The sequence below is a fragment of the Lampris incognitus genome, chromosome 2 (assembly GCF_029633865.1).
Source record: "Lampris incognitus isolate fLamInc1 chromosome 2, fLamInc1.hap2, whole genome shotgun sequence".
Classification (NCBI taxonomy): Eukaryota; Metazoa; Chordata; class Actinopteri; order Lampriformes; family Lampridae; genus Lampris; species Lampris incognitus.
Window position 1 is genome coordinate 123,079,258 of NC_079212.1, and position 26,634 is coordinate 123,105,891.

General features: G+C 42.6%; 1 protein-coding gene across 1 annotated transcript; it reads left to right on the top strand.

Moving 5' to 3' along the window:
* The first annotated feature begins 683 nt into the window (after positions 1 to 683).
* Positions 684 to 26,634, top strand: slc41a1 (solute carrier family 41 member 1). The gene is made up of 10 exons (XM_056273724.1): positions 684 to 1,166; positions 8,259 to 8,366; positions 13,972 to 14,043; positions 19,219 to 19,363; positions 19,574 to 19,720; positions 20,791 to 20,938; positions 21,457 to 21,536; positions 21,727 to 21,861; positions 22,632 to 22,780; positions 25,787 to 26,634. Exons 1-10 carry the CDS (start codon positions 684 to 686, stop codon positions 25,970 to 25,972), a joined length of 1,653 nt encoding a protein of 550 aa, XP_056129699.1. The 3' UTR covers positions 25,973 to 26,634.

Sequence of the window (26,634 nt, forward strand, 5' to 3'; positions counted from 1 at the left end):
TATATATATGTATATGTATATATATATATATCTATATATATATCTCCTAAAAAACCTCCCAGTTGCCACGTGGTGTAAGGTGAGACTCTCCCAGCACGCTACACTGGCTGGTGCGCACCAGTCGGACATGAGCAGGCTTCGCTGGAGACACACACATTTCTGAAAGACAGCTATATATTTTTTTTCTTCTCTTTTCCATTTTATTGATACAGGAAAACTCCAAGGACTGTTTTATCGCCGCTGATAATTTCTTTTTTTCGGGGCTTTTTCCAGTGCGTCCCCGGAAGCCACATCACCCGGTGTTGTTTTTTTCCTTTTTCTTTTTTTTAACATTATGCTTAATTCTGTGTTTCACCTGTTAACCGTGAACGTACAGTGAATGGAGAACATAGTACTGGTTCTGCTCCCGAAGCACCGACAAGAACACGGTCGCTCCTGCAGACGGGCCGCATACCTGCCTCGGCAGACGCTCGGATCCATGCACCTGCAGATTGCTCCATAGACCTCACCTCCGCCTCAGCAACACAGGCGCCACTGGCGATCGCTCTTTAATGGGATAAGTCAGTTTGTCCGGTTAGGTTTCAAAACCGACTGGTATAGCTAGTCAGTCCATACTACCCCCCACCCACCCACCCCCCAAAAAATAACAACGGTACCTGCAACTGTAATTTCAAGGCGTCCGCATGGTACTTTGGCTGAAAGAGCAAGACAAACTCCCCGACATCGACATGTCCTCCGGGGCAATTGAGATGAAGAAGGAGGGAGGCCCGCTGACGCCGGCCTTCCTCAACTCCAACGGCTCCGTTCATCCGGTTATTATGACCGAGGACCCCGAGGAGGTGAGACAGGAGACAGCAGGGGGCGAGTGTGAGCTCGCCGAGGTCACCTCTTTCACGGACGGAGCCGGCGACCCCGGGGAGGACGACCGCTCCGAGATTGTGGCCATAGACTGCCGCGCCAATGCCAAAGGCCAGCGGGAAGAGGACGCGCTGCTGGAAAACGCCAGCCAGAGCAACGAGAGCGATGACACCAGCACCAACCAGAGCCCGGAACCACCGGCGACACTGAAGGAGACCTCCTTCTCCATCGGCCTGCAGGTGGTCTTCCCCTTCCTGCTGGCCGGCTTTGGGACAGTTGCAGCAGGAATGGTGCTAGATATCGTCCAGGTGAGAAATCTCAGCTCCTGTCCCCAAGCATGTAAACTAATACCATGTTTCCAATCCCAACCCATTCTCCAAGGACCCCCTTGGCATGCAGATTTTCTTTGTAATCGTGCTTACAGTACGTAGGTAGGCCTTCTTGTGTGCTTACTCAAACAGGCGCGGCACACCTGATATAATTCAATGCTATGATACGATGAGTTACAAAGCAGGCCTGGGGTTACAATTAACATCTGCAGGCCATGGGGGTTGTGAAAAATGGATTTAATAGCAGCTTTGTTGCTTGGATCGATAAGTCAGGTTTGAAGGCACATTGTCTAAAGAGTTTTGAATCATCATATCCCAAAGGGATTCGCCCAAAGGGAGAAGTCATTGGCCCAGCAGAGCTTCAGTAAAACGTGCTACTATAAGTATAGGGCTGGCCAATGATTCAACTATCGTCTTTCAGTGGTATTGTATTGGGAGGAATTTACTGTAATACACACTTTGCTGTCTGATTTAACAATGACAAGACTCTGTTACCATGGAATTTCTCATACAGTGTGGTTTGAAATAGTCAAGGGAGTATTATTTGAAACGTTTTACATTCCTATGTTTGTGCACATGTAATCAGATATCATGATGTCTATGGATATTGGGTAAAATATTCCATGATTATCATGATAATAATATTTTCAGCACTACTTTGGTAGAGTGTGCATGCCAAGAAGATGCTCATTGGTGCTAGTTCGATATACTTGTAATAATACAGAGGGTAAGTGGGGCACTCAGTGTATCAGCAAGTTCAGCTGAACATGATAAAATTATCATCGTCATCATGTTCAAATTAACTTGCCAATTTATTAAAGGAATTTTGTCTTCCGCCCCCACCAGTTGAATGCCTTGCATTCCCTATTATTTTAAATTGAATTTGTAGGATTATGGTCATACCATTGGAACAAATGGAAACAAAGGATTCTCCGCCTGACTCCTGCAGTGGTTGAGTGATTGGCGTTGCATTTAGTTCTTCGGCAGCTGTTTGACATAGGCCATGTTTTACCTGAACTCCATTTCACCTGCGGTTGCAATGAAGCATTCTTCTTCGGAAGAGAAAAAAAAAAGGATGTCAGTCCTATTATGCTAGACTCTTTTTGATAGCCAACAGTGTTCCCTACAGGGCAAAAAGGTATGAAGTTACTGACTTGTTGGATTGAAGGATTTTGAAAATAGCTAATGGTTGACCACAGTCAAAATGCCTTCAGTGGTTGTTGAGTTTAACAGTGATGTTCCTCTACCATGCTATGGTATGCTGCCATTCAATCATGCTTAACATGGACCATGAGGGAGCGTCTGAATGAACCAGTTTGGTGAGCCGTGTTCACCAAGCCGTGTGGCTATCATTGTCCTGTGGGCTAATCTCACAGACCATCTGTGAAGAAGTGTGCACGCATTGTTTTTCCAAGAACATGACATAGCATTTCAATAACCAGTTGTTTCTCCAGCCTCTCAACTCCATCACCCGTGCCTATGTTGGTGCACTCGGTGCGCTCTAATGACTGTGCACACACCCCATGTGTGATGTATCTGACAGGTCATTAGAAACACTGGTGGCACTGAAATCAAGATTCCCCCCCCAAAACTGGTGGCTTTTACTCATAGTTGCTATGCTTCACGCAACAAGATAACAAGATAATCTGACATTCAGCCAATCATACGCTACATACACTGATAACACAAGAGGATAATGGAATAACAGTTTGCAGAAACCTGATGCATCTAGAATAGAATAGAATAGAATAGAGAAAAGACAGGGTTAATCTTGTTGTTTTTATACAGTGAAGCAAATGAACAGCATGTTGCAGGGTTCACACTGCCTCCCAGAAAAAGTCCAGCTTAAGTTATAATTACTCTCTTTCCATCTTTTCTGTTCTCTTGCCATAGCTGCTCTCTATCTCCCCCTTGCTCTCTCTTGCATCCTTCCATTATCCAAACCGCTTATCTTGCTCCCAGGGTCTTGCTTTCTCTTGACATGTATATGTATTTGTGCCACCGTTGTATTACCTTGTGTGTATGTATTGTATATGCAGTGCACCAGTGACGGTGCAAACTGCAGGCCGGGCCATGCTGACAGGCCATATATTTCTTTAAGGTCAGCTTCTGCGGCAGATAGAGCTGGAGGTGTCTGGTTGCTGAGAGACTAGCCCTGGCACACACTGCCCACTCTGATGCCACCATAGTGTACCCCAGGAAGAGAGAGGGGGTGGGGTAGGGGCAGATTTAACCAAGCACCCAGAGTGGTAGTATACTACACTTGATTCTCGATGCAGAAATGCTATGTGTTGTAAAAGCCTCCGTTACCGCAGGGTTTGGTATTCTCACAAAACAGGAATGTGGAGGTTTTGCGTCCAAAGTTGCTATTCTCAATTGAGTTGGTTATCATACTGTGGTGCTTTCCACACCCTCCAAAACACCGTGTTCACCATTCTGTCATAGAGGACTCACAGAGAGACGAGCTACTGAGAGAAGTGGGTCATGTGATAGCCAACTCAAAACCTCAAGTCAAATGTGCCGACACAAGCCTTAGTAAAATAACCAGCTAGAAAAAAGTGCATTGCAGTTAGACATAATTTAATGTCACTTAAATGATTGTTCTGGTGAGTTGCACCAAGTGTCCGGTAGGTTCTCTCACTGTCTAATTCCTCCTCACTGACACTATGAAATGCCAAGTCAGCTAATCCCCCCTTGACCTTGCAGAAAGATAATTGCCTGACTCTCTCCTGTACGCTCATTGTCTCTGTCGCTTTCTCTCGGTCTGTCTCTGTTTCTCTCACTTTCTCCTTCTCTGCCTTTCTCTGTCTCTCATGCACCATCTGGTTTGATCAGACTGTCCATCTCTCCTGTTCAAGTTAGACGCTGTGGACGTGTCTGAGCCTATATAGTTAATGTGTCTGGCTGGTCGTGGTTTAGAACCTCAGGATTGGACTGGTGCGTGACTTGGCTCTTTGCACCAAGCTTCTTTGAAATGCGACCTCTTTTAACTTCAGATAACTTCCCTTTCTACAGCAGCACACAGGCAGGCACAACACACACACACACACACACACGCACACACACACACACACACACACTATATGTGTCATATGTCACATACATATGTACACTTATATTCTGGCACCATTCCCACAGGTTTACGGAGGGGCCGCCAGGCTGTTGTGTAGAACTAAGACTTCTAAATAGTTCTGCTTTCTGACCTGGCAGCAGAATGGCCTTAAACTGTCAATCTCATAAGTTGGCCAGAGTATCAGGACTCAGAGGATGGTTGCCTTAGTTGAAGCAATGGCCATGCATGGTTTATAATGGTCAGGATTTTTTTTGGGGGGGGGGGTTGGCTTGGGAGTGCTACGATCAACATTTTAACAGGTGACTAATGCATTTGGTTGGTATTGAGATTTTTATCACTTTGCTCTTCAAAGTAAAACTACAAACCAAAAATGCTAGAAAACCTGTTGCTAAACTTTCCTTTCCCCTTTCTGTTCGTCTTCCTGCCTATCTGACTGAAGTCTATAAGTGTCACCCATGCTGTGGCGTCAGCAGACATCCTAAACACCAGTATTATGTAAAGAAATGGGACACAACTTTAGCCTTAAAATCTAACGGTCTAAAAATAAGGAAACGAGTTAACAGGAACACGCTAACAACACAAAAGTCTCCCGCCAGCCAACCATTTTGGTCCAGCCACATCCAGTTGCTTGGTTTTGACAGGAGCTGTTGTGAAACCAGTGTGGGCTTTAGTCCTTCAAACTGACTTGGCATTCATTTACTGGCTTCCAAGCACATTGCTCTTCATTAGAGAAGAACAAAACAGCTGATATTCAAATGTGCTCTTTTTTCCGCTCTCTGGTCTGTCAGAATTTGTCTGTCTCGCCAAAAGGATGACAGAGTTTGACCAAAAGATTCCTTACCAATATTCATAGCATACTTTGGGAATTCATTACTTGCATTCTTGATTGAATGTGCTCATAGAATATAAATTGATCTGACTGCGGCCACAGTTGTAAGTCAATATTTAATGTGAATTAAATGTGGCAATTTCCTCCTTCTACACTCAATATTTATTTCCTATTTCTCTGAGTATAGATCATTTGGATGGACTTTCATGGGTAGACCATCTGTGGCTGCCTATTGGTACTCAAAGGGACTCATTTTTCAATACTTTTCTTTATGCCCACAGTTTTTCAGTCAGTTTGAGACACTGCTTCTTGCTGATCATTAACACCAAATCATCCCTCAGTTAGTAGCACATGATAATAGCAAAATCAGCCAGAAGGTTAACATCTGAATGATTGAGTTTGAAGGGATTTAGCATGTTAGCCAGCTTCTGAGTGGCCTAGTCCTGGCTAATCTTTCACTCTGTCCAGGATTCTTAGGAATCTTTTTGACGGTCACGGGTCGTGTGTTTGCTTTACCTCTGGTCGGAAAGTTCACCTACCATTTATCGTCTTCTCTCTGGGATGCCAACACCCCATGACAAAGTCTTCTGCGTGTCAGGGCCCTTGCTGCACACCGGGAAAGGAAAATGGACTGCCCTGATGTCATGACTGTGACGTCGCCAGCATTGTGTTGACGCTGCATGCCACAAGGCTCATGTTGCTGCCCCCATATACAGTATGTACAGTGCACTCTATTGGGGCCGTGTTACTCAACTGGGCAACCTGACTCTGTCCAGCTGCATACCAGAGAGTAAATAGGCCTGTAGACCAAGATACTGGGCCTGTCCAGTGGAGTTCCCAGAACCGAGGAGGCAGCTATAGGGAGAGAAAGGGAGAAGTTGTTTGGCTAGGGGCCAGCGTTCCATGGAGACAACAACATATATCACCGCAGGGGAGGAGAAAAGGGGATAGGAGGTAAAGAGAAAGAAGGAGAGAGTGAGAACGAAGGAGAAAGAGAGAGAAACAAAGTGAGAAAAAAAGGGGAAAAAAACGTGAAAACATAAGCAAGCTCTGAAAGAAGAGAGACAAGCTTTTCGGGGCTTGCAGTGCTCACAGAGGTGCTCACAAGCGGCACGGTTGGCATGGAGGAAGGGAGCCAAGCTGAGGGATCTCTGTGGAGCTGGCAGTTTGAATAGAGCTCAGCTTGGCCTGCTGACAGGAAGAAACAGACAGCAGCAGTTTTACCCACACTAAGTTCTTGGTGCCACACCTACCGATACAATACTGGGACTAGACTACCCCCGCTTATCATCAGCATACAGAGTGTAAGAAGTGAGAAATGTATTGTTAATTAGAAAATTTGAGCTAGTTTGTGTTTAAAAAAAAAGAAAGAAAAAAGAAACCTACTGTGTTGCAAAGCCTGTTCCTCTGCATTCATTTTTACTCTGCTACACTCTGTTCTCCTCTAGTTTCCTTTTCTCTCCTCTCCTCTCTCCTTCTCGCCTTTCTTTTCTCTGACAGCTTCTGTTAATATTGATTTAGTTCTAGGCAGTCTGTAAGTGCTGGGAGCCTGTGGGACTGGCAAAGACAAAGATAAGCACTTTTACTGGAGAAAGATCGATAGGCGGCTCAGCCTGTCCCTGAGTTATAGTCACACCAGACCACAAGGCTGCTTCTGCTGCATGGACTCTAATGGAGGCCCAGCAGAGAGGCCCTTTACCACAGTCCCAAAGCGTTGGGACACAGAGACAGAGAACCCAGAAAACCTTCCTCTAAAGGGCTGGCCAATAGCCAGGGGGGGAGGTCACAGAGGGTAACATTGAAAACACAATCATTTGACTGTAAATTCGATTAAAATACATCTACTTGAATCCAGTGGGTGCTCACGTAGGTGTGTGTGCAGGAAGGCACACTTGCAGCCACCTGCACTTTTCAAGCTTGTGTCCTCTGCTTCAGGTCAGTTGTCCTTCAGACCTAGCTACTGACTAAGTTTATCACAAAATGTGTCATTGACTCTGGAGGCAATTAGTAGAACAATACTTTTTTTTTATGCTGAAACAGAAGGTGGGTAGAGTTGACAGGGTGACTTTGAAATGCTCTGAAATTCTTTCATGCGGAGATTAATCAAAGGCATATTATGCCATCTTTTTATTCTTAGGTTGTTTTTTTGTTTTTTGCATTTAGCATGAAAGGTGAACAGAGACAAAGAGGAGAAATCCTGGTGAGGCCATGAGGGGGGCAGGTGCAGAAGAGGATGATAAATCAACACAGTATGACGTTCACTGACCTTGTCCTAGTTAAGCGATAACTGTTACAATATATATTAGGTCTGGCTATTGGCAAGGACCTCACGATACAATATGATATGATACAATATGATACGATACGATACGTATTACAATACATGGGTCTTTGCAATACGATGCATATTGCAATACATTGCAATACTCTACATAATTTACTGAAAATTTTAAAATATAGCTAAAAATACAACTTACTGTGTACCACCTGGGTAGTCTAATATTTAGATCCTATTATATTTTGATAACTCAGCAGGCAAATTGAGTCAAAACTATTTAATTCAAAATTTCCACTCCAATTTATTAGAACAGTACTTGCATTGCACAGTGCACACTGTGTTGTTCCTTATCTGATGCGAGGGTGTAAGGACAGGTTGTTGTGTTGCTGTAAAGCCCCTGAGGCAAATTTGTAATGTATGACATTGGGCTATACAAATAAATTTGACTGGACTTGACTTGACTGAACACATTGAACTGAAATGTAAATGGCATAACATCATAAAATAAAGTACATATTAAGTATTCTTATTGTGTCACTTAACACATTGAACTGAAATCAATTTAAAAAGTGAATGTATCGATACGGGGCTGGAAAATCGATAAATTATCATGAAAATAAATATTGCAATACTGAGCTATGAGCAGCCCTAATATTTATAGGGTCTGAATCAATATAGATCGCTGAATCAATATGGATCACTGAATCAATATGGATTGGACAAAGAACAAGGTCAAACACACTTAAAGAGACACTTTCCTCTTAAGTGATGACAATGTAAGTTCATGTATAGGACAGTGGTGAATGTCCTTTTGAACCTGATGTAGCCTGCTTCAATGTGGATTTTATTTAATATGGCACGATGTGTTAATGATTGCTGGTTGTGTTGCAGCACTGGACAGTGTTTACGGAGGTGACAGAGGTGTTCATCCTTGTTCCAGCGCTGCTGGGGCTCAAAGGCAACCTTGAGATGACGCTGGCCTCTCGACTTTCCACAGCGGTGAGAAACCTTCCAAAATCAATCAGTTAGATAACATTTATCTATACGTACAGCCAAAATTTTTTGTATACATAATAAAGTGTGCATAGAAATGCAATTTATTTTACATAGGTAATAAATGAGGTGGGTGTGTGTATGTGTGCATGCGTGCCCCCCATTTATAGGTTCATGCAGGAACACACACGTGAATGTAATGGAGTCCTTGCCCACATTCCCATGAAACTTACTATTGACTTACTTACTTACTTACTTCTATTCTATTCTATTCTATTCTATTCTATTCTATTCTATTCTATTCTATTATGCCTAAAACATTTATTCCAGATATCTAACAGTTCTGTTTCCAAATACATAGTCTATAAGAACATATTATTAGTATTTTTATATTTACTGTACTGTTGTATTCTTTAGCTCTAGAACCACTCACACACACACACACACACACACACACACACACACACACACACACACACACACACACACACACACACTTAAATAACATTTCTGGCTCAAACAAACCAATAAAACCTTGTGTTAGCTATAAGTTCTGTGAAATGCTACGCTATCAGATAGTAGGCTAATTTAGCCATGAGTTGCACAATCACTTTGGTCTCATTTCTGGCAATCCTGAAATGGACCAATTGTTTCAGGGGTCAGGGGTCAGGGGTCATATTGCTAAACATGGCCTAAGTTCACACAAACTGATAGCAACATTCCTCTTGCCTTTCTCTGGTCCAAATATTTTTCCTTACCCACCCCCCATCCCCAAACCAACTACACCTGACAATACAGGTTTGTTTGATGTAGTACCCCCCCCCCCCACACACTTGTTAGTAAATTTATGGACCTAAATCATCAGAAAAAAGTCTGGGTGGCTGATTGGTTTTTCTGTTGATTTCATCTCACATGTCACACTCAGCCACAATGGCTCTGATCAAATCAACTCTGTATAGTTTATTCAACCTCACTCTTGTTCTATTTTTACTTTGTTCAATAGTGGTGGTGAGTATACTGGTTGTCAAAGGGCGCTGTTTATTATTTTTTGCTCATGCTGATTTGGTTTATTAGTTCAACCAAAGGGCTTGTGGGTGCTGCACCTGACACAAGTGTTTACATCTCCACAGAGGTCTTTCTAAATGCTACATTCTAAGCTACCACTACCTTTGCCCATTGTAGCAAGAGAGGTCACTGACCAAGCTAGCTCATTAGCTAAGATGCTAAGAGAATTACCCCAGTATCGCTCTTAAGCTCACCAATCCCCACATTCTTTCCATTGGTCTGTGGGAAACAAGTGCAGCTGATCAGCGTTGCTAACAGGGCCCACCCAGAATGGAAAGTTGTGGCATCAAGCGGAATTCAGTCATCATGCATAGGCCAAAAAGATCCGCCAATATGTGTGATTTTTCAATTCGGCGTCAACAGGCCTCCACCACATTACAAACAAGTGTATGGGGGCTGTCCTGAGACATTGCCCCTGTCTCTGGAGTCTGCCAACCTCTTTTGGCTGGCCTCAGGGGACCACGTTTCTTTCCATGCTGCCACTAATTATGAGCAGATTAAGACCACTGTAAGTTTCCTAATGCGCTTATTACTGAAAAAAAAATAATCCCAAGACATGACTGGCTAAGGGAGTATTTAGTTCACATGATCAGTTTTTGTGTTTGTGCGTGCGTGTGTGTGTGTGTGACATGTGTGTGTGCGTGTGTGTGTGTGTGTGTGTTTTGGGTCCACTGAAAATTGAACTCTTTTTCTTGATATATCACAGCTACATCTCTCTCCCTCAATAACACAAACTGCTATTTTGTAAAATGTCTGTCATCTCTACTTACATCAGTAGCCCTAAGAGAGCGAATGCCGTTGGATAATCATATTTTGTGAGTAATTGGAACGTGGCAGGTTTTCTGGAATGATTCCAAAATGTTGAGTAATGCAGCATCATACTGTGATAATAGATATTGTTTTGCACGAAAGCCTCAATTTTATGTGTATTAGAATAGTCAACATGTGCAAAATATACCAACAGCACTGTACTGCATGCTGACTGCCCCCCCCTCCCGTAATAAATACATAAATAAAAGCAAAATAAAACGTTAGTTTTATAGTAAAAAAACAAATCAAAGATGAATGGTTGTGTTTTTTTTTCTTTTTTGGATTTGTCCCCTTTTTCTCCCAATTGTACTTGGCCAATTACCCTATTTTTTCGAGCCGTCCCGGTCGCTGCTCCACCCCTCTGCCGATCCGGGGAGGGCTGCAGACTACCACATGCTTCCTTCAATACATGTGGAGTCGCCAGCCGCTTCTTTTCATCTGACAGTGAGGAGTTTTGCCAGGGGGACGTAGCGCGTGGGAAGATCACGCTATTCCCCCCAGTTCCCCCTCCTTCCCCAAACAGGCGCCCCAACCGACCAGAGGAGGCGCTAGTGCAGAGACCAGGACACATACCCACACCCGGCTTCCCAACCGCAGACATGGCCAATTATGTCTGTAGGGACGCCCGACCAAGCCGAAGGTAACATGGGGATTCAAACCAGTGATCCCCATGTTGGTAGGCAACAGAATAGACTGCTACGCTACCTGGACGTGCTTGGTTATGTAATTTTACTGGAAGATTAACATTAACTTTTGTTAGCTTTAGGTGTTTCAAGTGCAAAAGTATTTCAGGTTTTCCTATAGCCAACATCTAATAAATTGCATTCACAAAGATTCATCTTGCTCTGTCTGTCTCTAGCTCTGTCTCCTTCTCTCTCATGCACCTTTCTTCCACCATACCCCTCAAAGCAACATGCCAGGCATTGGCTAATCCAGCCACCCACCTACACATGTCCAAAGCTGAGACCTGGTTTAGTGGCATCTATCACATTACACCAGGCTTGGAGCTTTAGCTGCAGAGTGAGTAGGTTTGCAAAGTGCGTTTCTCAGCGAGTATTTGGTTGACAGGATGTCGTCTCTGTGTGCATGAGTTTATGAAGCCCCCCCATGCTTTTGCTCAACTGTCTGACCTCCCCCTCTTATCTGGCCATCCTAAACCCTCTTATCACTATTTGTGACTGTCTGCCCCCACTGATGTGCACACATTCATGCCCCGATGATCAAGGAGCCGTCGCATTTCGCCACTGGTGGTTGCACAGTACACAGCAACGTGCATTCAGCCATACTGTTCAAACATACATACGTTTCTCGTGTGAATCCGGCTTGTGGGTTTATTCTGTGCTACAGCCAGAAACATTTGTGGTGTATCGTATTATAAATTGAAAGTCGATGGAGGGAAATTTAAGTACAAGCACAGGGCCATCCATTTATATACACAGAGAGAAACACATAAATAAGAATACCCAGTCTTAGCTTTCCTTCACTACTCTAGTTTGTTAGTTTGTAGAGGTTTTTTTCCCCTTTTTCTCCCCAATTGTATCCAGCGAATTATCCCACTCTTCCGAGCCATCCCGGTTGCTGCTCCACCCCACTCTGCCGATCCAGGGAGTGCTGCAGACTATCACATGCCTTCTCCGATACATGTGGAGTCACCAGCCGCTTCTTTTCACCTGACAGTGAGGAGTTTCACCAGGGGGGACATAGCGCGCGCAGGAGGATCACGCTATCTCCCCCAGTCCCCCCCCCCAAACATACATCCCGACTGACCAAAGGAGGAACTAGTGCAGTGACCAGGACACATACCCACATCTGGCTTCTCTCCCGTAGACACGGCCAATTGTGTCTGTAGGGACGCCCAACCAAGCCGGAGGTAAAATGGGGATTCGAACCGGCGATCCCCGTGTTGGTAGGCAACAGAATAGAGGACCATGCTACCCAGACGCCCCTAGTTTGTAGGTTTATGCTAATAGTCTATATTTAGACTACTAAGCATTTGAATTTAAACCACTTTCTTAGGCTGAAAATTTTTATTAGCAGTTCCTTTATTTTTACTTATTTTTCTTATTTCTCATCACCAGGGAATCCTTTTCCACTTGAATTAAAGTGAATTTAAGTCATACAGTGGGCCCAGTTCAAAAAATGCTTCATTCATCTTATAATGTAGCTTGGCTTGATCTAAATGAGCTTGGTGTTTCTAATCCTTGCAAAAATAGTGGCCATTTGTTTCATTTGTGAAAAGCCTTGCATTCAACAAAGTGTTTCCCTTGATCAGTTGAGACTTTGAAACAAGCCGATTGTGCCCAAGTTTGAGATAATAGAAGTCAACCAGAGGGAGCATACTGACAGAGGTCGAGTGTTGTTCAGTGAAACTTGTGTCAGTGTTTATTATCTAGATTTTCTTTCTTTTTACAGGCCCCTAGTGAGGGCAGGGTTGCATTTTATATCGCTCTTCTTTGCTGCTTTTTCTCAAGTCCTAAAGTCAGTTCTGTTTAACAACGACAATGACGTGATGATTCAAAGCTTGAAAGTATGCTTTAGGGGGCACCCAGGTAGTGTAGCGGTCTATTCCATTGCCTACCAACACGGGGATCACCAGTTCGAATCCCTGTGTTACCTCCGGCTTGGTCAGGCGTCCCTACAGACACAATTGGCCGTGTTTGCGGGTGGGAAGCCGCATGTGGGTATGTGTCCTGGTCGCCCACTGGTACCTCCTCTGGTTGGTCGGGATACCTGTTCAGGGGGGAAAGGGGAAATGGGGGGAATAGTGTGATCCTCCCACGCGCTATGTCCCGCTGGTGAAACTCCTCACTGTCAGGTGAAAAAGAAGCATGTATCAGAGGAGGCATGTGGTAGTCTGACGATTGCTTATGGCATGAAACAGGCTTGTACTGTCTCATAAAGAATTTACTTAACTCACCGGATTTTTATATACATTTTTTTTCACTGCAACCAAATGCCATGGCATCTGTTAACTGCTAAGCCCCCCTTCAACCAGTAAGGAGACTAATAAGTGAAATCAGCTGGAGTGTTTGGGATGAAAACCTGCACACACACACACACATGGCTTTCCATGGTACATGAATGGAGACTGTTGACCTTGATATTGTCATCCACAAAACTGAACGCACTTCTTTTAGGCATCAATATGTTTCCCAGACGTGAAATACAGAGCATGCACGTGTAAAAATGCTGGAAGGCAGGAAGGAAGGGGGGAGCCTCTGTTTGTGTCCTCTCACTGGGGAAAAGCATTAGGATCATAGCCCTACATACACAGTGGCCTACTGTAGCCACAGCCTCTTGATGCTTGAGACCATGAGTGTGTGTGTGTGTGTGTGTGTGTGTGTGTGTGTGTGTGTGTGTGTGTGTGTGTGTGTGTGTGTGTGTGTGTGTGTGTGTGTGTGTGTCCTTGCACGCATGCAAAGGAGGGAAAGAGAGTGAGATGAGATAAGTGGAGTCGGCCGCAGGGTGGGGGAGTGGGGTGTAGGGGTGGTGTTATAGAGATCAGAGTGTCTTTGTCAAGAGAACTGATACTGCTTTGTTCTGACAGGACAGAGAAATAACAGCATGCACAGATGCTCAAACACACATGCACGCATGTGCGCGCACGCACACACACACACACACACACACACACACACACACACACACACACACATCCCCTTGTGCACACACACAAACAATAACATGTTTTACGCTGTGCTACTGGTCTAATGGTGAGTGTTGATCTCTCGGCCAGGCTAATATTGGACAGATGGACACAGCCAAGGACATGTGGAAGATGATCATGGGGAACTTGGCGCTCATCCAGGTATGCTGAACCCACCATGATAGGACTCCTTACGGAGGTAGCTAGATTGTTTTCTAATCTCGCTCGGACACTCACAAAGTACAAGCACTTTTTGAACAAGGTGGTATGGAACAAAATTTACTGCCGATGCATTATGGGTAACACTCAGTGGAAAGTATTCAAAGTTCCTTATACCTTTTAAAAAAATATCCTGATTTCAAAGAGGTCTGTTCCAAAAAAAATGTGTTCTACCATTTGAATATGTAAAAACAGAACCTGCTTCAACTGATATGTGAAAAAATTAAAAACAAATCACTTTATTCCACAGTAGGGGGGACTAAATGAAAGCCACCATTTTGAAAACTGGCATCTCTATATGTTAAAGATGTTGTGCTTTAGTAATTATTTGTTTTCCTGCATACATATGTGGTGTTTCTGCACTTGCTCCTGATGGACGGGTGAACATTTATTTATTTATTTTTTAAGTCTGCTGTTTGACGCAGTTTTGGTAAGACTTACCGAGTTGATGGACCTTGGGAAATTCTAAATTGGGTCGAAGCACAGGTGGAATGGATGTCTGGCCTGGTGCTGACACATAATGTAGTCAGCGTACTCTCATAGTGTCAGGGTGATCCTCCATTCGATTGCACAAAGTTGCTCTTCCACAGAAACACACACGTACACACACGTACACACACACACACGCACACACACACACACACACACACACACACACACACACACACACACACACACACACACACACACACACACACACACACACACACACACACACACAGTCACTTTAACAGGACATTGACTCATACAGAGACAAATGCACTCACTGGCCAAACTTAAGTCAACCTAAGTTGATATACCATCACACTCTGTCCTTTTTATGCGGCTGAGGGAAACCAAAGCCCAGTAGCTAGCACATCCTCTTGATATCAAATTGTAGCTGCAGACATGAAAGTAGAAGAGACCGCTGTTTTTATTTTATTTTCGTATCACTAAACTTGTTCGATTTGTCACAAAAATGGGATAGATGCACATTTTTATCATTATTGAAAGATATCATTATTTATGATAATAATTATAGTAGTAATAATGATAATAAAATAATAATATTACTTAATAATAATAAAATAATCATTATTTAAAAAAAGCAAAAAACAAAACCAAACAAAACAAAACAATTTTATGAGCGATTCCAACCATAGAAATGTTTGGCCCGATGTGTTTGTTTTGTAAAAGTTTTCCAATATGCACAAGTCTTACATTATGTACTTTACTTTTTTCATTTCAAAGAATGAGCGTGGACTTTTTATTTTGTTTGTTTGAGAATAGAACGTCCCCAGCTGCATACCCACTCTGTTGACACTACATGTATGTTATGCAACTGTGCAAATGTTAGATTCTGCAACTGATATGTATATACATATATATATATATATATATATATATATATATATATATATATATATATATATATATATATATATATATAGTGAGTCAAGTAAATTCTTTATGAGACAGTACAAGCCTGTTTCATGCCATAAGCAATCATCAGTTGTCTTGATTTCAAAGAGGTCTGTTCCAAAAAACATTTTCTATAATTTGAATATGTAAAAACAGTGATGCCCACTCTGTTGACACTACATGTATGTTATGATGCATGTAGTGTCAACAGGCTGATGATTGCTTATGGCATGAAACAGGCTTGTACTGTCTCATAGAGAATTTACTTGACTCACTGGATTATTTTGCTCCTTATTTGTTGAGCACTTTCCCTACCATTGAGTGTTTCTTTTAACAAAGTTATGCAGTGGCTTGCAAAAGTATTCATACCCCTTGAACTTTTCCACATTTTGTCACGTTACGACCACAAACATAAATATATTTTATTGGAATTTTATGTGAAAGACCAACACAAAGTGGCACACAATTGTGAAGTACAAAGAAAATTATACATGATTTTAAATTTTTTTATACAAATAAAAAACTGAAAAGTGTGGTGTGCAAAAGTATTCAGCCCCCTTTTCTCTGAGTGCAACCAATTGCCTTCAGAAGTTGCCTGATGATTGCTGAATGATCGAATGTTGACCTAATGACTAAATAGCGTCAACCTGTGTGTAATCTAATCTCAGTACAAATACAGCTGTTCTGTGACAGCCTCAGAGGTTTGTTAAGAGAATATTGGGGAGCAAACAGCATCATGAAGTCCAATGAACACACCAGAAAGGTCAGGGGATAAAGTTGTGGAGAAATTTAAAGCAGGGTTAGGCTATAAAAAGATTTCCCAAGCTTTGAACATCTCACGGAGCACTGTTCAAACCATCACCCGGAAATGGAAAGAGTATAGCACAACTGCAAACCTACCAAGACACAGCCATCCACCTAAACTTACAGGCCGAACAAGGAGAGCACTGATCAGAGATGCAGCCAAGAGGCCTGTGGTGACTCTGGACGAACTGCAGAGATCCACCGCTCAGGTGGGGGAATCTGTCCACAGGACAACTATTGGTCATGCACTGCACAAATCTGGCCTTTATGGAAGAGTGGCAAGAAGAAAGCCATTGTTAAAAGAAAACCATAAGAAGTCCCGTTTGCAGTTTGCCAGAAGCCATGTGGGGGACACAGCAAACATGTGGAAGAAGGTGCTCTGGTCAGATGAGACCAAAATTGAACTGTTTGGCCTAAATGCAAAACGCCATGTGCGGCGGAAAACTAACACTGCACATCACTCTGAACACACCATCCCCACTGTCAAACATGTTGGTATCCCCACTGTCAAACATGTTGGTGGCAGCATCGTGCTCTGGGGGTGCTTCTCTTCAGCAGGGACAGGGAAGATGGTCAGAGTTGATGGGAAGATGGATGGAGCCAAATACAGGGCAATCTTGGAAGAAAACCTGTTGGAGTCTGCAAAAGACTTGAGACTGGGGCGGAGGTTCACCTTCCAGCAGGACAACGACCCTAAACATAAAGCCAGGGCTACAATGGAATGGTTTAAAACAAAACATATTCATGTGTTAGAATGGCCCAGTCAAAGTCCAGACCTAAATCCAATTGAGAATCTGTGGCAAGATCTGAAAACGGCCATTCACAAACACTCTCCATCTAATCTGACTGAGCTTGAACTGTTTTGCAAAGAAGAATGGGCAAAAATTTCAGTCTCTAGATGGGCAAAGCTGGTAGAGACATACCCCAAAAGACTTGCAGCTGTAATTGCAGCAAAAGGCGGTTCCACAAAGTATTGACTCAGGGGGCTGAATACTTTTGCACGCCGCACTTTTCAGTTTTTTATTTGTAAAAAACATTTAAAATCATGTATAATTTTCTTTGTACTTCACAATTGTGTGCCACTTTGTGTTGGTCTTTCACATAAAATTCCAATAAAATATATTTATGTTTGTGGTCGAAACGTGACAAAATGTGGAAAAGTTCAAGGGGTATGAATACTTTTGCAAGCCACTGTATATAGTATATGTATACACTACCGTTCAAAAGTTTGGGATCACATTGAAATGTCCATATTTTTGAAGGAAAAGCACTGTACTGTTCAATGAAGATAACTTTAAACTAGTCTTAACTTTAAAGAAATACACTCTATACATTGCTAATGTGGTAAATGACTATTCTAGCTGCAAATGTCTGGTTTTTGGTGCAATATCTACATAGGTGTATAGAGGCCCATTTCAAGCAACTATCACTCCAGTGTTCTAATGGTACAATGTGTTTGCTCATTGGCTCAGAAGGCTAATTGATGATTAGAAAACCCTTGTGCAATCATGTTCACACATCTGAAAACAGTTTAGCTCGTTACAGAAGCTACAAAACTGACCTTCCTTTGAGCAGATTGAGTTTCTGGAGCATCACATTTGTGGGGTCAATTAAACGTTCAAAATGGCCAGAAAAAGAGAACTTTCATCTGAAACTCGACAGTCTATTCTTGTTCTTAGAAATGAAGGCTATTCCATGCGAGAAATTGCTAAGACATTGAATATTTCCTACACCGGTGTGTACTACTCCCTTCAGAGGACAGCACAAACAGGCTCTAACCAGAGTAGAAAAAGAAGTGGGAGGCCACGTTGCACAACTGAGCAAGAAGATAAGTACATTAGAGTCTCTAGTTTGAGAAACAGACGTCTCACAGGTCCCCAACTGGCATCTTCATTAAATAGTACCCGCAAAACACCAGTGTCAACATCTACAGTGAAGAGGCGGCTGCGGGATTCTGGGCTTCAGGGCAGAGTGGCAAAGAAAAAGCCATATCTGAGACTGACCAATAAAAGAAAAAGATTAAGATGGGCAAAAGAACACAGACATTGGACAGAGGAAGACTGGAAAAAAGTGTTGTGGATGGATGAATCCAAGTTTGAGGTGTTTGGATCACAAAGAAGAACGTTTGTGAGACGCAGAACAAATGAAAAGATGCTGGAAGAATGCCTGACGCCATCTGTTAAGCATGGTGGAGGTAATGTGATGGTCTGGGGTTGCTTTGGTGCTGGTAAGGTGGTAGATTTGTACAGGGTAAAAGGGATTCTGAATAAGGAAGGCTATCACTCCATTTTGCAACGCCATGCCATACCCAGTGGACAGCGCTTGATTGGAGCCAATTTCATCCTACAACAGGACAATGACCCTAAACACACCTCCAAATTGTGCAAGAACTATTTAGAGCAGAAGCAGGCAGCTGGTATTCTATCGGTAATGGAGTGGCCAGCGCAGTCACCAGATCTGAACCCCATTGAGCTGTTGTGGGAGCAGCTTGACCGTATGGTACGCAAGAAGTGCCCATCCAACCAATCCAACTTGTGGGAGCTGCTTCTGGAAGCGTGGGGTGCAATTTCTCCAGATTACCTCAACAAATTAACAGCTAGAATGCCAAAGGTCTGCAATGCTGTAATTGCTGCAAATGGAGGATTCTTTGACGAAAGCAAAGTTTGATGTAAAAAAAATCTTATTTCAAATACAAATCATTATTTCTAACCTTGTCAATGTCTTGACTCTATTTTCAATTCATTTCACAACATATGGTGGTGAATAAGTGTGACTTTTCATGGAAAACACAAAATTGTTTGGGTGATCCCAAACTTTTGAACGGTAGTGTATATATATTCTTCTCAAGTTTATATGTACCTTGGGTTCATTCTAACCAATATCTGCCATTGGAATATATGTGTGTGTCTTCAGGTCCAGGCTACCGTGGTGGGTTTCCTGGCGTCCATCGCTGCTGTAATCTTTGGCTGGATCCCAGAGGGCCACTTCAGGCTGGGTCACGCCGTGCTGCTCTGTGCCTCCAGTGTGGCTACGGCATTCATAGCCTCTCTGCTGCTAGGTAGAAGTGATGGATAGGATAATTGATTTATCACTCCTGATATGAGATAGGTCCAGTAATGGGCCATTTCCTCATGAGAGGTTAAACCAAGTGATCAAGCAAGTGAAAAAGAGAGACCGAGTGCAGAGGTCTCTTCAAGCGTCTCTGGCCTGTATTTCATTTGGTTTTGAATTGTTTGCTTCACTGTAGGTTTTCCCTTATTGTCTCTAGGGCTCATCATGATTGGCGTTATCGTTGCATCACGGAAGGTGGGCATCAACCCTGACAATGTGGCCACGCCGATCGCTGCCAGCCTCGGAGACCTCATCACCCTTTCTCTGCTGGCTGGCATCTCAACAGGGCTGTACAAGGAACTAGGTAAAAGCAGCAAACACGTGTGCAAACACACACAGCATTGAGACACACCCAAATGTCCACATGTAATACGCATCTTGCAGATACAGTGGTACACTGACGCAACTGTAACACTGAATTTCATATAATCCTGTGTCTAAATTTAACACTCAATTAAACATGAACTGAAAAGTTATGATGCTTTCATAGCTGTTTAGCACTAACTCCGTGACTCCCCTCTGGCTAGACGTACAAAACATAGGCTGGTTTTGATGAAACCCTCCCACACCTAACCAAGCTGGGTTTTAGGGTGAGAAACCCCACTGCAGTTCACTGTCTTGAGGATAATTATGACCACAATCCCATAGTTTCCATTCCACATACACAGACAGAGGCCGAAACATGCAGACAGAGAAACAGACAAACATAGCAACATACGGATAGAAGCACACACAAACACACACACACACACACACACACACACACACACACACACACACACACACACACACACACACACACACACACACACACACACACACACACACACACATGCAAACACATGCCACCCCACATACACACACAAAGACATGAAACCATACTGGAGCACGGTGGAAGGAGTTATCACTTTCTGCAGCCTCAATAGTTGAGTGTTGGGGCTGTGTGTTGCTGTGAATTGTGTAACGAGGTTGTGGTTAATGTAGCAATCAATTCATAATACTGCCTCCTAGAGGTGCGAGCTGGGAACAACATGCTATCTTCTGGCTCAGGTCAGGCCAGGTCAGGTTACATAAGGTCATCTCATTTCTACTGGAGTTCAGATCAATTTCCCTGACTTTGGTAGTATTCATTTCAGGTTTAATTTTGGTTTCAGTTCAGTTACGTTCACTCCAGTTCAGTTCATTTCATTTAGATTCTTCTCAGCTCATTTCTTTTCAGCTCAATACTATTTCGGTCTTTGTTTTTTCCCCAAAAGGATTGCACTGACGTTAAACCCTGGCCAGATTTTCTTCGTTCTCAGTGAGACAATGTAAATGATATTAGTGGATGCTCAAATTGCAAACCTGACTCTTGCCTCTTTTGTTTCCATCTAGAATACAATGGCTATGCCAACCCACTGGTGTGTGCGGTGTTTGTGGCTATGTGCCCCTTGTGGGTGCTAATAGCCAGGAAAAACCCCTCCACCAAAGAGGTTCTCTACTCAGGCTGGGAGCCTGTCATCATTGCCATGGCCATCAGCAGGTAACACACACACACACACACACACACACACACACACACACACACACACACACACACACACACACACACACACACACACACACACACACCCCTTATCAAAACTATATTCAGTGACATTATCTAGTGGATTTCTCCAATTCAAATATGCAGATTATAGCATTATCTTGAAAATAATTGTTTGCATCATCTTAAAACTTTGAAAAATATACAATTAAACAGATAATGTTTAATTCAATCTGCAGTTTAAGAGTGTTGGCTATTATTTGCAATATGCAGTATTTGCATATTGGTGCAGCATTTCAGCTGAAATGTCTTTGTATTCAAAGAAAATGTAAACAAAATGTAAACGCCAGGTTCTTTATTGTACTATAGCATACTATCCATCTCTTTTTCAAAGTCGAAGTAAGAAAGTGAATGAAATTTCAGTACAATTAAATGTTGCATACAAAACCACGGTGCTGCACCAATTTGTTTCTCGGTAAGCTGACTCAGTTTTGCTTGCTCTTGTCTGTCCTCAGTGTTGGCGGTTTGATCCTTGACAAGACTGTCTCTAACCCAAACTATGCTGGCATGGCTGTCTTTACTCCGGTCATCAATGGTGAGAGATCATGAAAATAACAATAATAATGAAATAACAGCAATAATGTTCACACTCTTAACCTGCCAACTCGTTCTTTTTCCATGGGTTATGCTATAAAGTGCATTGTTCTGCTCTCTCTTTGTGTCTGTCTGTCTGTCTGTCTCTCTCTGGTTGTGTGTGTGTGTGTGTGTGTGTGTGTGTGTACTAGGGGTGGGAGGTAACCTGGTTGCGGTTCAAGCTAGTAGAATCTCTACCTATCTGCACATGCATGGCCTTCCAATGGGGGACCCAAACCCCACCCCCAGGAAGTGTCCCACACCCTGCACCTCATTCTTTGGCTCCAGTACGTTGCTAGGTTTACTGCGGACTATTTTCATTGTTTCATTTCATGGTTTACCTCAGTTGTTCGGCTGTTGAATCATTCCATGATGAATTCACATGACATGTTGTGACCGATAAGAAGCCCCCTGTGGTCATTTGGTATCCAACCTATTTTAGTACTGCACAAACCACTGCAGCCTAATCTCTCTCAGATGAGGAATGGAACAAGCTACACGAGGGCTGAACGATACTGAAAACAACCAACATTGTTATATATATTGCATATTAAAGAGTGAAAATGAGTTTCGTAATTTCTCCAGATTTATGCAGCTTTTAGCGGTCAAGCTTTTAACAAGTTTTAAAGGTCCATTTGCAAAGAATTATCGCTAACATTGAGTATGTTGGTTATGAAGGTGGAAATGAGGCAGTTGTCCAAGAAGTCGTTACATTGCACTATTATATGATTTGTCAGATGTGCTCGAATATTTTTGTACAATAGTCATAAAAAAAGCGCAGCTTGTTAAATATCATATTCAATCAGGCAATACCATTTTTAGAGCCTAACGTGACTGATAGGTCCAATTTTTCTCACATTGCATCCTTTGCAATGTGACTGTTGAACATGTGCATAATGCTATGTCGATTCTGAAATGATATATTGCTCTGCCCTTTGCTAGACCTGAAGGTTTTTCTAGAATGTCTGTTTGGTGTTAAATTGTGGATTCTAACTTTTTTTTCTCACCCCACCCCCCTTTTTTTTCTTTTTTCATTTTTTTTTTTTTTTTTTTTTAGCTGTGAACTCTCGTTCTGCCCGGGTGCTCTTCCTCCTGGTAGCTCCAGGACACCTGGTCTTCCTCTACACCATCAGCTCCATGAGAGGAGGACACACCACGCTGACGTCCATCTTCATAGCCTTCTACATGGCTGCTGCACTTCTGCAGGTACTCTTTCCACACACCTCCCATCTCTTTCTGGCCCAGAACCTTCCTTTACCTAAATCTCCCCCACAGGGGTGGCATGGCTCAGGGGGGGGAGCAGGTCGTCTAGTAATTGGAAGGTCACTGGTTCGATCCCCGGCTCCTCCAGAGAGCATGCCAAAGTGTCCTTGAGCAAGACACTAAACCTCTAACTGTTCCTGATGAGCAGATTGGTGCCTTGCATATGGCAGCTTCCACCATCAGTGTAGGAAAGTGTGTGAATGAGTGAATGTGAGGCATACACTATAAAGCGTTTTGAGTGGTTGTAGACTAGAAAAGTGCTATATAAATGCTGTAATAGCATTCAGCGTCCATTGTTGTCTTGCTTTTTGGCAGAACTACATTGAGACTATGTCAAAAATGCTTTCGATAACTGTAAACATCTCTCCTCATATTGCCATATTTGGACTTGAATGGATGAATTAATGATGATTTATTTTGAGCATGTAAATAAGCAGGATATAACATACAGATAAGCCATTGCCAATAATCTGAAGTGATCAACAATCCCACACATCAAACTCAGTGAATAAATCTCTGTATGCATCAGATTATGTGTTACATGTTTGAAAAGGATTGGGAGGGGAAGTATACACTTATTTTTTTTCCTACTCCTTCTCACCTACTCTTAAGTTAATTCAGCTACTATATATTTCAAACTCAATTCCCACTATACTGTGTAGTTCAAATTCAATACAAGTTGTGCTGCACAATACAATCTCAACTACTGTGAACAACAGGAGAAAAAAACACAGCAAAACACTTGAGAGCGAAAAACAAAAACACATCCTAATGTCATGTACCAAGAATAAACAGGTCTGAATGCTACGTACAACCCAAATATCCACCCAGTGTCCTAGAAAGAAAAGTGAAAAACAAATTGAAATAAGAACTGTTTAGAGATAAATAAAACTTAGACAGTTAACACATCTCTTTGTCATCCCTATATCTCTTGATAATCACTCCTTTGTACTCGCTGAACTGTGTAATTTTTTAGTAAGACTATAACCAATATACCGCCGAGCATTAAGATATTCTACCTTTCACCTACGTATTGACAAGATGCCATCTTGTTCACTGGAAGTCCACTAAACTCCCTCCAGCACTCGGCGTCTCAGTGACATGGTGTCCTCTCTAAAGCCAGAGAATATTAAATACTCAGTGAGAGCTGATTCTGATCAGTTTCATAATAAGTGGCAATCTTTTTTGACGTTCTTCAACTCTCTTCAATCACTTTTGAGCCATTGAGATGCACAGTACTTCGATTATACTATTATAATTATATAGCTATGGTTTAAATGTGATTCTCATTGTTAAACTGACATTTTTTTTTCTTGTCATGCACCGTATTTCCTAATGAAAATGTAAAAAAAAAACATTCAGCACCAAAATGTAGAGAACAATCTAAATATGTGTACACGTGTTGTGACAGGTTGTGTTCAGTCTAGCTTACAGGGGAAAAAATGGTTTCCACTGCACCAATTAGCAATAAAAAAATTTTAAAAACATGAAAAATCAAACGGTCACACAAAATCAGCACAGTAACACTTATCATACTTGAAAAGGCCCATTGTATGACAGGATAAAGAGAAAATGCTACTACTCCCCCCCCCCCCCCCCCCAGTGAGAATGTGCGCGTAGAAGGGAGACTACTCTCCCCTTGTGCATTTAGTTGAGCCACAAGGCGATGACCTACATCAGCCTATGGCAAGCCTTGTGATGTGCCTTATGACTTATAGAATAAAAAAAATTTTGAAATAGTCTTGCAGAAAGAAAAAAAAACATGCAGTTGCATCAATGACGGTGTGGTAAATTGTACTCCAAAAAAAGACCACTCGACAACTTCATGTTCCAAGATCAACTTTATCTAAGCCGGGCAAAAACAATACTTACACACAGAGGCTACTGTCTTGAAGGGGTGAGGGGGCTTACCCCCCCACGCACACACACACACGGAGACAAAACGAAAAAGAGATAACCCCAAAACCTGGAAACTCCCGAAAACAGCATCGCCTAACAAACAGCTCTCCCTAGCTGGAGTATGGCTATATTACCATTATCCTGATTAGCATTAACTTATTTTATAATGATCACGTTACAACAGATGGCACGTTTTTGCCTCTCGAAACCCCTGTCACAGTACGGTCACGCGACTAAATGTTCTGACGCCGTTAAAACTCCGTCAGAGCCTTGGCTCGCTGAGTGGGCACTCTGTCAGCTTTCCTCAACCGTATCACGTTAGCTAACCGACCATCGTTCACGACAAACGATTTTGTCCACAATTTGAAAAAAATTGTCAAGATGACCTTAAATTCACACCGTGTGTGGGGGCCTAGGACGAGTGGTCAGTTGGGTCTGTTAGAGTTTTGAGGACCCGACGTAACTAAGTAATGGCAATTTGTAATATTAAAAGCAAGCAAGAAAAGTTTCAGGCACGTTTGACCATAAGAAAGTCGTGAGCTATGTTGTACTGCTGTTCTACTGCCACTAGGGGGGAGTGTTGTTCTTTGCTTCATGCCGTCCCATTGGTTTAATACTGAGAAAAAAACATATCTACCAGTGTCAATATTAAATACAGGAGAGACAAAATGGGTAAACTGAAATCAACATCCGCAGACAAATTGGCAGGAAGTTACACAGAGGGCAGTGTGTATCAATTAGATTCATAAAACTGGTGTGAAATAATGTTTGATTCAATGGTCTGTGATCTCATCACTTCAAGCCTTACTCATCGTTTTCTGAGCCTACATGACATCAGTATTTACGCAAGCAGTCTGGGGTATTTCCCCCAATTGATCAAAAACGTTTTAATGGCGGCACCCATGAAATTGACTTAAAAACTGACTTTCGGGGGCCGGATATTTTAGTTGTATGAGCCCTTTGTTTTCAATTATTAACATGAATGACTAATTAAGATCAATATCTATCTTCTGACCATGTCTTTACAATGGGTTTACGTTTTCTTTTAAGGTGATGATCCTGCTCTACCTAGCTGACTGGATGGTGCATTGGATGTGGGGTCGGGGAATGGACCCAGACAACTTCTCCATCCCTTACCTTACTGCTCTGGGGGACCTGCTGGGAACAGGATTCCTGGCTCTCTGCTTCCACATCCTCTGGCTCATCGGGGACAGAGATACTGATGTGGGAGACTGAGCATGCACGTGCACATGCGCTCACACAGCATACACATTCAATTACAAATACACGCACATGTGCGTGCATGCGCGTGCGCGCGCGCACACACACACACACACTCACACACACTAGCAAAACCCCTTCGGTTTAACTCAGCATTACCTGAAAATGAACGATATAAATAAGGGCTAATCTCAAAGTGACACGTTCTACCCTTTCTCATAGAGCCCTGCTTGATGGTAGTACATTTGAATCCTCGGGACACTGAAACATCGCCACAACATCTTGATATATGAACAATATCTTTATTCCAACACAGGAGCATTTGAACAAGCATAACGGTAACCTCAACCACTCTACTGTCAAACTCGGCAACCAGAAAAAACAGAGCCCCTATCCACCCTACAGACTACACTGCTCCTTCCATATTTCAGTAAATAACAGAGTCCTACTAGTTTTGTTATGATATTATTATTTTGACAGTGATTATTATTGTTGGTAATACCACGTTTGATACAAAATCAATACCTGATCTATTCATAGGGCCAGTCCCCATTATTATTAATGGGAAAGTTAGCCCACTGTAATGGCCTTGTTTGTAAAGATGAGATAAACGTTTAACTCCTGAGGGGGGGAAAAAAAAAACAAATGGACAGACTGCAAAAAAAAAGAAGAAAAAC